At 46.5% G+C, this 10,355-nt stretch overlaps 1 protein-coding gene across 1 annotated transcript in view; it reads left to right on the forward strand.

The window, feature by feature from the left end:
* T265_03268 (hypothetical protein) overlaps nucleotides 1-4,891 on the forward strand; it is a gene marked incomplete at both ends in the record, with an annotated part of 76,447 nt that extends 71,556 nt beyond the window's left edge. The window contains 4 exons of the mRNA XM_009167701.1: nucleotides 536-614; nucleotides 1,783-2,003; nucleotides 2,175-2,232; nucleotides 4,791-4,891. Of these exons, the coding sequence (XP_009165965.1) occupies nucleotides 536-614; nucleotides 1,783-2,003; nucleotides 2,175-2,232; nucleotides 4,791-4,891 (459 nt within the window). The remainder of the gene's footprint in view (nucleotides 1-535; nucleotides 615-1,782; nucleotides 2,004-2,174; nucleotides 2,233-4,790) is intronic.
* Between the last annotated feature and the right edge of the window lie 5,464 nt (nucleotides 4,892-10,355).

The raw sequence follows: 10,355 nt of genomic DNA on the forward strand, positions 1-10,355 counted from the left end.
TTTCCCGTCCACCTTTACTGTTTTCTTTACAACAAGGCTTTCAAATAAATCGTGGTTGCACGGCGATGAAGCATCGGTGTTGAACACTGATGTCATGCTGTCGATAATGATTTTAATGATGGGAAATTGATAGAACTGTCTTTTTATAAACTGTAACGAGGCCAACATTATGTAACAGGTGAAGAAGTCATATGATATTTTCACACAGGTGTCTTTGTTAGGTGCCGTTGACAATTCCCGGAGTCTGCAAGATCTTTTTGTCTTTGAACTGAAAGCGCCTCGACAACCCACGACGTGTTTCGCCCTCCTTGGGACCCGTCCAGTGGGTGCAGTCCCCGAGTTTCCGTCAACCTGGTGTTCTAATCGGATTTCAGCTGAATTCATTTAAGTCTTCCTCATCATAACCAACTCTAGTGAGAAACAGTATTTGTGAATTATGGTTCATGTATTGCGCTCACTTTACACATGACTTGGTATGATTCCAGTCCATTCGGTTTATCTAGCACTCACTGTCTTCGCTTATTCGGCTTTCCAGACCGGTTCCTCCATAATCCCGCACTGCATCGTGGTACTACCGAACACGGACGGCTTGCAGCTCCTCTTATGTTATGATTGTAAGTGTATCGATCATGATGCTGTTTGTATGTTTTCCCTCGTCGCTTTCTAACAGACTCACATCCTGCTGGTGACAATGCGCGTTTGGGTCCAAAGTTCACTGACTTTTCGGGCGTCTAAATCGATGTCCCATACATAATACAATCACCTTGTCGACGCTCTAATTTCTTGTTTAAATCAGCTACAGCTGCTGTGTTTGGTGTATTGATAGTGCGAGCACCAGTCATCTACGGCCGTTCTTTTATGATGTGCGGCCTATCCACAGCTTCCTATCTACATAAGGAGCAGGCTATTCACCCATCCAGGACCCACAGGTTAGCCCATATTCCCACGGTCGTGATTCTAGATTCGGATGTGTGCACCAGGACCCAAACTACTAACGTCTGCAAAACACTAACTGTCAACCCACTGTTATGGCCGCCTTCCAGACTTTTGGGGCGAAAGTGAACCGAACATTCTTTAAGATGTAAACATGAGCTCTGTTTCTTTGATCGCTTCGTTGTTTGGGTCTTTGAATCTCAATTTTTGGACGCATTCAAATTCACCTAGGGTATGTGTTGCGGGATTTCCATAGTTATAACATCATTGGATCTGTTCGCACCATCCAAGGGAGCATCATCAGTGCGCCGCTTCTTGCTTGCGCTCAGCCTTGAGCTGTAACCTGTTCATAATCATCCCACTCGCAGTCTGACTGATCCGTTCGTGATCTGTGTTGCCTCGTGGTTTGCATCCCTTGCGCCCAGTCGCTTCACCACATGCTGTCCTTGTATTCTCTTCTGATTGGTTCGTTCGCGCTCTCTATTGCGTCGCGGTCAACGTTCTTGTTGTTTGATCGGTCCATTCCCAACTTATTCTCATGGACCTAGTTAGGTTATTTGGAACCTCCATTATTTTGACCATTTCGGTCCTTGGGTTTGCTTACCGTCGGTGGAATTACTTTGTCCTTTGAATCTAGACGTCCTTTTCAATTTCATTGCTTTCTTTGACTCCTGTCCGGCTCAGAATTGGATGGTTCCGGATTGCTTCGTGGGTGTTCCTTTGAGCTTTTGCGCATCATATTATAACTTCTCTGGTGGCCTGCGTATTCATTCAATGCTTTCTAAGTTTGATGACTGCAACCGTACTGTCTTGCCGACCTACTTCCATAACTTGTTGTCTTGAATTTAGCCGAGGGTGTGTACGTCGATACCACTGGGAAACTGACAAAGAATGTCGCTATTCAGTGGGGTGAGGCACCCACATCTGTTGCCTACATCTCCACCGGTCAACTCCTCGGCTGGGGAGTGAAAGCGATTGAGGTTCGATCAGCGGAAACTGGCCATTTGGATGGTGTATTCATGCACAAACGTGAACAGAAATTCAAATTCTTGTGTGAACGAAATGACAAGGTTAGTTATTGTTGACCACAATGCAATCCATGTTATTTGATTTCGTTGTTTAGTCCGAGACGTGGACTGCTTGTTTTGCTTTTTCATCTAAAACGCGACGGGTGTGCATTCAGACTTTCTGTGGGGTGATTTTGAAAATAGCTCCTTCTTTATTTCTCTGCGATGTCACAGGTCTTCTTCTCCAACACACGTTCCGGTCCACCCCAAGTATCTATGATGACACTGAGTGGTGTTCACTGGTAACCCTGTGCGCCACGGGTTCCCGATTCTACTCGCCTTCGTTTCACGTTGCCCCGTCGTGCTAGATGAGGAGGACCGGTTCTGGCTTGTCAATTGGTGAATCCCTCCTACGTGGAACTTTTGGATGGTCGGGCACGCTTTCTTTTTTCTCCAACTTATTCGTCACATCCCTAATGCTCAGTCGCCGACAAGACACCCTTGTGTGCTGATTCCCTTAAGATGTCGCATTTCTCCAACCTTCATCCCATTTTCCTGGATGACACACCAGTCAGCTGACCGCTTTGTCCGACCGCGTTTTCCCCCGACAGACACATCCAACCGCATCTGACCACATGTTATGGCCACAAGCTCACTGCCCTATTTCCTACGTGCTGTCCGGGTGATGATTCTGCGTATACCTTTTTCTATGTTTTTTTTCTTACGTTTGATTTTCCATTCGTTGGGATTGTATTTAGCCTTGATTTCCGAAATGCTTGCGCGCTTCTTCAGTTCCAAACGTTTAACCCGACTAGGCACAGTTCACTACGATTATCCTCATCATCATCATCATTACCATCCTTCAAGTTATGCTTTCGATCTTGATAACGATTTAGACTAATTTGGACTTTTCTCAAATTGTACAGTAAGTAAATTCCTAATGACAGTATCATCCCTCGCTTGTCCCGTCTTCCAACACGTGGTCATTCTTTGAAAAGGCTAGTGCAATGATCGCCAGCGTATGTTGGTTTGTCGTTCCACCATTTTCCACCGGTCGGCCTTATCCTGCATATCTTGGATACCTCGGGTTACTTCATACTTTGTTTAGCGTCTAGAGAATCCAGGAGTATGTTCTAGGCACAGAAGAAATTGATGATCAAGTAGATGTACATAAGGTTGATGGAAACTCGGGGACTGCGCCTACCTGATGAGCCCGAACTGGAAGGGCGAAACCGGTCTTGGGCTGTCGAAGAGTTTTCAGCGACGTTGTGAGTAGTTTCCTTTATGAAAAGGTTCATGATCTGCCTGGCAGTGTTCACTTTTAACTCCAGTTTCCGTGTTCTCGCTTCAGTGAGTAACTGGGTGACCTACAGAATGTACAATGTACCTTGTTCACATCTCAAGCGTCTTAGTTACTCATGTTTGGTTTAATTCCATCCACCGTCTTCTCTCACAGCGTGTCTGGCTGACGGCAAGACGGTTGTCGCGTTTGACTGGATATCTATTGTTCAGTCTTGCGGACCGCAGTGCAAATCCTATGTCGGCCCTTGGGATCCTGTTCTGTCCACTACGTTATCTCAAAATGTGCGGTAGTTTGAGGCGAATAAAATTTTTTTTAAAGCTGTATGTATAAGGTTCTTACAGAGCCTCTCACTAGGCCACGCCAGATACTTCGTGATAGTGTGAGAAGCGCCTATCTAAAAATGCTCGTTTCTGATTGGCTCATATTCTGACCAATCAATGCACGCCTTCGTATGGTTTGCCCAGTAGACATCTAGAGAACTGCATCGGAAATACCATAGGGTTTCGGTGACCTACCCTATCTTTAATCGTTGGTTCGTTCGCTAAACAACTAAGTTTGATTGCTACCGTTTCACGGTCAATCTGGGTGACGTCATCGGTTCAGATGAAGCAGTACGCACCCGTATGGGTGGTTGCGTTCAGCAAATAAACCAACGGCAATCCAACTTATTGATAGCTGTTCTCGGGTTTTTCTCATTTACCTACGGAGATAGTTCAGTACGAGGAAAAGTGAGTTTGAAATTTAACCGCTTGTTGTAGATTGAAAGCTCCTCAGAACAGGATGGAGAGATGGGGCTCTCTGAGTTGATTATTGGCACCGTTTTCTGATTACAGAGTTAGCAGAAATTCACCTGGTATTCCAACGCACCTAGAAACGTGTTTCAGAGGCCAAAAAATGAGTCGATGGTTTTCAGGTAGAATGCAACAGAGGCGTAGTAACTCCACTGTGGGGGAACACACAAAGTGGAAAAATTCAAGATATGGGTACGTCCGGTGCTCCGCTGCCGCACTCAGAACGTGGGACCAAGAATATTGCTGTTTCACGCCACACCGAAAGTTTCTGGAACAAGTGGAAGTTGTCTAACAACACAGCATCTCCAGGTAACATTGCTGGACGCGCGAAACACGATCCCACTATATCAGCGGATTCGACTCATGGTAGTGTGTGGTTGTCAGTCAACAATTAATTCACATAAGCAAACACAGCCTTAAAATGATCACGTGATCGGTTCTTATTTACCTACCTAAACAAAACTTTGCAAGCAATACTGCTAAGAAAAGGGTATTGGCGCTTCGGAACTTTTCAACAGTCGGAATCACTCTTTCAGGAAAGAAACGGCTCGTCAGCCGTGTGCCACATCCGATTACCTAAATTAGATGATTCGCCCAAAAAACCATCTTAAAATATTCGTAATGCACTACTCATAAGGCTGATGAAAGCTCTCGACAGCCCAGAGTGGTGACTGGTTGACTTCGGGTTGGCAGTGTTCCACGGGACGATGACGTTGATGATTGACCCAAACAGAAAAGACGCGCAAGTAATTTAAGATGCTACCGAAATAAATTCATCTGCAAACAAATTTGGCACTGCGAGGGATCCACCTGGAACCCAGCTGAATCTCTCGTTTTTGACGTTTCCAGGCAATTGAATGTGCTGCACCAGGTCGCCTCATGTTTCAGTCGCCACGATATTCGAGATATCGCGACACATGTATATTCGTAATGTAAGGTTGCTGAAAATTCTCCGACAGCTGTGGGCCCTGGTGCAGCACATTCAGTTACCTGGAAACATCACAAACGAGAGATTCAGCTGGGTTCCAGGTGGATCCCTCGCAGTGCCAAATTTGTTTGCAGATGAATTTATTTCGGTAGCATCTTAAATTACTTGCGCGTCTTTTCTGTTTGGGTCAATCATCAACGTCATCGTCCCGTGGAACACTGCCAACCCGAAGTCAACCAGTCACCACTCGAGTTGTTTACAATATTTCCATTCTTTTTTCAAGTGGTACTGTGAACCAATGTCAATAAATAAATATTTAGTTAGTTGTGGGTGCTTGAGGGATCTGTAGAATTCACGCTCATATCATTGTATGAGCAGTCATCCTGCCTTCACTGAACTGTGCAAAGCATTTGTCGTTCGCTGTTTTTAATCCTCGTTGATATGGGTGACCAGTTTCGAACTAGCGTGCTGGTTGATTGTGGTTGTGTCAATGAGTGCTCAATTCGCTTTTTCAATGAACTTCGATCCCAACTGAGATTTCGTCCTGTAAGTGTAGCCAATCTATGGCGAAAAGGTGAGAAACACTCCACAGCTGTTTCATCAGCAGTGCGCAGCTGGTGAAACTCCAGAGAACCTCGAACCCGTGACCTTAAAACTAGTGGTCTGGACACCTAACCGATCGACCACAAGTGGCTGGGCAGTAGTCTGATTGGCATTCACTTAGGATACAGCGCCCCCATCCTTCAAGCATAGAATCCACATCACGTGGTCACGCATCGACTGACTCGTCATGTGACTGCTTCTTCGATGGAAGCTTCACACATCTTGTCAAATTACTTTCACTCTGAGCTTCATAGAGATTGATGGTAGTATGAGACAGCGGAGGCGAGATGGTCCGATTGGTTAGAGCGCGAATTTACCGACTGGAAGGTCCGTGGTTCAAACCCGACCTCTGCCTCTCGGCTTCCCCTGTCTAGGCTTGGGCAATCTGGTAGTATTCTAGCCCTCGTGCTTCCTTCCGGTGGCACGGTAGCTAGGCACCGAAAGGGTGTTACAGCTGAACGAGACGAATTTGGCATTCAGCTGGGATTTCATCCTGTCTGTGGGGTCAATCCATGCTGAAAAGTCGAGAAACACTATGGTCGAGTTTTCCCGGTATCACGGACATTCGTCCCTTAGCCTCTAACAGTAGTATATCATTTCCTTTCCGGCGTTTCCTGAGTGTTTTCTATTCCAGTTTGGAAACTGACTGTGTGATTTTATTCTGATTGGTAATCGGTACAATAGTTCGTCGGATTCGTTAGCGTGGCTTCTCCAAGAGGGTGCGTCCCTGCTAAGCGTGTCCTAGTTTTTGGTCAAGTGTTCCTGGTTGGATACGCCCGTGGCACTAAAATCCAGGTGTTCAATTAATGTACTAGGGGGACTGGTAAGACATCTTTTTTTAAAACCGAACTCTATTTGTCGGGTGGTTTGCTTTCCCTTGTGAGCTTGTCTGTTTTTGTACTTAACACCGGCCTTCGTCTGGTTTTCGTGTTCTTAACCCTGCGTTTGTTTCGCTGATTCCATTTCTACAAGTTTCCCGAGATCCACTGTCACGAGGTCACTTGTTCTGCCACTGTTTCAGACTGCTTCCTAAGCTCAAATTGTTTAGGTATAAAATAAAGTGTTGGTGGAGCTGTTTAGTACTTTCAGTAGTCGTAGGCAGCGCACACCTCCGAATCCGCCAAAGATATTCGTACTCGAGACATTCTAGTTAGTAGTTTGTCACTGTATAATTCGGTCACAGGCAGCCCATCAGTAACTCGCGCCGAGGGGGCACAGCGCCACCCTCCGCAGTTCACACCACGTGGCTGTGTGTTGACTGGCTCCTCAGAAGGTCCAAGCGAGTTGTGGGATGTTTTCACATGACCGAACGTGGGTGTAGTCTTTGGGCTTCCTTGAACGTGGCCGTCAATATATAACGCACAATCGATTCCCAGATGGAGTACAACTGAAACGAGTCAGTCTTGCTGCGCCGGAATTGTGTTTACAACAGATGCTGAATTGGTCGTTCTGATGAGGTCTCATTACAAGAGGGTTGTAGGTGTTTTTGGGATTTGTGGAATCCATACTCACATCACTCGCGTTTGCACCGTCGTCCTCCTGTCCTGGGGTAACTACTCTTTTGGGTCCGCACCAGTGGTAGGGACACTGGATTCGAGCTTCGCTCTTGTTGGGGCTCATCAGCATTGCATGTCCTCGGTCGTGCCGATAGGCTTTCGAACTCCGGACATCTATCATCCGGAGTGAGTGTTACCCCTGCTCTACCGACGCACGCTGGACGCATCTGAAGGCGTACCAGAAGACTAGCAACTACGTAGAATGACTTGATTTTCTTGGCTCGCTCCAGATGATTATGACAATCTCAAGATCGTAACAACAGGCGTCTGTTGGAATTCCCATAAGAATACGGACAAGATAAGCACATACCTGGTGCATCGCTTTGCGCTCATTCGCGGAACTGTCGGAAGAAACCTAGCAAACAGCTTTGTTGTCAATAATACCGAGAAACCTTGCAAGTGTCACCCATCAAAACTGCCACGGAATTTCCCTGGGAAAAACATTTCAACCTAATTGGTCGTATCCAGCGACGGGCATCTCCCCACGCTACCAGGAAGACCAACTAACCAAGGTTTAACTGCAGAGATCTGGCCGGATAGTGAAATCCGAGAGTTCTTTTGAGACCCGCTTCACTGATAGCTTTTTTCATGCTAAGTGATACATCTAGGCATGCATCAGCCCATGGATCTTCTTTAAATGCAGTGTGACATGCCTCATTGAACTCAGTTGCAAACTAATTTGGTTTTGAGAGAGACCCAGCTGAATCTCTCGTTTGTGGTGTTTCCAGGCAACTGAATGTGCTGTACCAGGTCGCCTCATGTTTCAGTTGCTACGATATTCGAGATATCGCGATACATGTATATTCGTAATACACTACTCGTAAGGTTGCTGAAAATTCCTCGACAGCCCATGACCGGTTTCGCCCTTCTTGGGGCACAACAGGTCGGAGCAGTCCCCAAGTTTCCGTCAACCTCATGTTCTACTTGAAACCGAATTGCACGAAATCAGCGAAATACACTCATTAGCAAACAAATTTGGGTTTTCGAGAGACTCACCTAGAACCCAGCTGAATCTCTCGTTTGTGATGTTTCCAGCGCCTCATGTTTCAGTCGCTACGATATTCGAGATATCTCGATACATGTTTAGTCAACTTAATTCTGGGTCTTGGTGGTGCCACCTTACTCAAAATTGCTAATTTATCCTGCGGGCACAATGAACAGACAGACGTGAGACTCTATTAGCGAATGTTGAGTGTCACTTAGTAAAGCACTGTGATCACGATCCCGAATTTTTGTGGGTTTTCATTGGAGGTACTACCAGAACCAAGGCGAAAAAGCTCAGTTGCTAACGCAGTTGAGCTGTACAACTTTGTAGGACACTGATCTCGGACTTCTAGTCGACATCCACCTACAACAACCACGTCAGAACTACCATTTCTGGCCGATCAGCATCCAAACTGATGGCCATGGGAATCTTTTGCTACCCTCTTCAGTAACAGCCCTCCAGGGGGGTTCGTTCAGCTGTAGCACCCTTTCGATGCCTAACTGTTATGCCACCCAAAGGAAGCACGAGGACCGAGATACTGCCAGGTCGCCCAGTCCGACAGTCAAAGATGAGATTTGAACCAGGAACCTTTCGGTCAGCGGATTCGCACTGGTTTGGTGCTAGAATTCTAACAAATACATATAACCGGTGTCGAATCGAGGGAAATCGGTTATTTGCAGTTTCATCCCGAGGTTATAGACAAATCCCCGACGGCGTCTTAAGACCTATTTCCGCATTTTACGCGGACAGGCAGCTGATGAATTTTTAGACACCATTTGGATTAGGTCACTTCGATAGCTTTCAAGGTTGTTGCTTCTGTGGAACACTTTTAAATGATACCAAACCCTTTCTTTATTTTCAGAGGGGCAGGTTGGTCTTTGCCATACCTCAAACGCTCTGGAAGCTTATGACCAGAGATCAAAAAGTGTGGGGTGCTACCACCCAGGCCTGTAACAGATTGATCGTCACACCAAACGGTGCAGCGAACTATTGAGAATGTTGGTAGACAGGGCAGTCTAGATGGTCGTTTTTTGCTAAGCTGGGCAATCTGATTGCAGGCATTTCACCGCCCATGGACACCAGTGCGTTGTTAGGGAGCGTATTGGAGCGCACCGATGGATCGGTGATTGTTTGTTGAGTAGTTTCGCGTGCATTAATATACGTGCTGCTGGCCGGGGCTGATCTTCGCTCACGACTGGTTGTCCATTGTTCGGTCTGTTATCCTGGGCCCTGATTGGTCGAGCACGCGACCTTCGGGCCTGCGTTCACAATCAGATTGGTGCTGGATCGACTTGCCCTTGATCTCCCTGGGTGCTTATGAGCTCGCTCACGACTGGTTGTCCATTGTTCGGTCTGTTATCCTGGGCCCTGATTGGTCGAGCACGCGACCTTCGGGCCTGCGTTCACAATCAGATTGGTGCTGGATCGACTTGCCCTTGATCTCCCTGGGTTTCAGCTTATGAGCTTTGTTGCTCTAACTCCAAAGAGTTTCTTGGTTTGTTAGTCCATGAACAAATGCAAATACACTCCTTTGATGATAAGAATGCTTCTTTCATTGAACGATGTGCCATTACGATTCGCAGTTATGTCCATCAGGCTTTCCCTTTCGTCATGAACAGTCCACACTAAAGTGGATTGTACGGACCTGGTGAGACATTACTGGAAACCAGCAGGTTGGATTCGCACGTTCCCCAACTCTGTTGAGCGGGAGTTAGGGGACGATTTTGCTTCCTTACTTACTCTCATGATTACGTGGAGGCAGTGGATTAACTCGCGCCGACCACGTATGCCAACCATGAGTAAGCGACGGACCAAGATTTCCCTCAATGACTTGCTAACATAGCTGGCTAAGAATGTCGGTACGCAGAGTCGGTATTTGCAGTCCTGAAGTTGTCAAAATGATAAACTTCAAAAAGACCATTTCTAGCGTATCATCATCAACGTCATCACCAGCAAAATCCGATGAGATCGCCGGTGCCTCACCACTGTATAACCATGTCAGTTTATCACGACAGAGCGTTATAATGAAGAATGTGGCAAAAAGGGGAACCTACGGCTAGCCTACAACAAAAAACCGAGATGATCACCCCTGCAACACTCAGCCAGACAATCTGAATAGGATCTGGCATCAAAGCCACTGACACCGGTTAGCCGGTATATCGCTATCTGCAGCCAAGCACAGGAAGGGTCACGTGAACCTCGGCAGAGAAGGTGAACAGTATTCAAGCTTTTTTCAAGATCACTGCCTT

The sequence above is a fragment of the Opisthorchis viverrini genome (genome assembly GCF_000715545.1).
Source record: "Opisthorchis viverrini unplaced genomic scaffold opera_v5_45, whole genome shotgun sequence".
In the NCBI taxonomy this organism is placed as follows: domain Eukaryota; kingdom Metazoa; phylum Platyhelminthes; class Trematoda; order Opisthorchiida; family Opisthorchiidae; genus Opisthorchis; species Opisthorchis viverrini.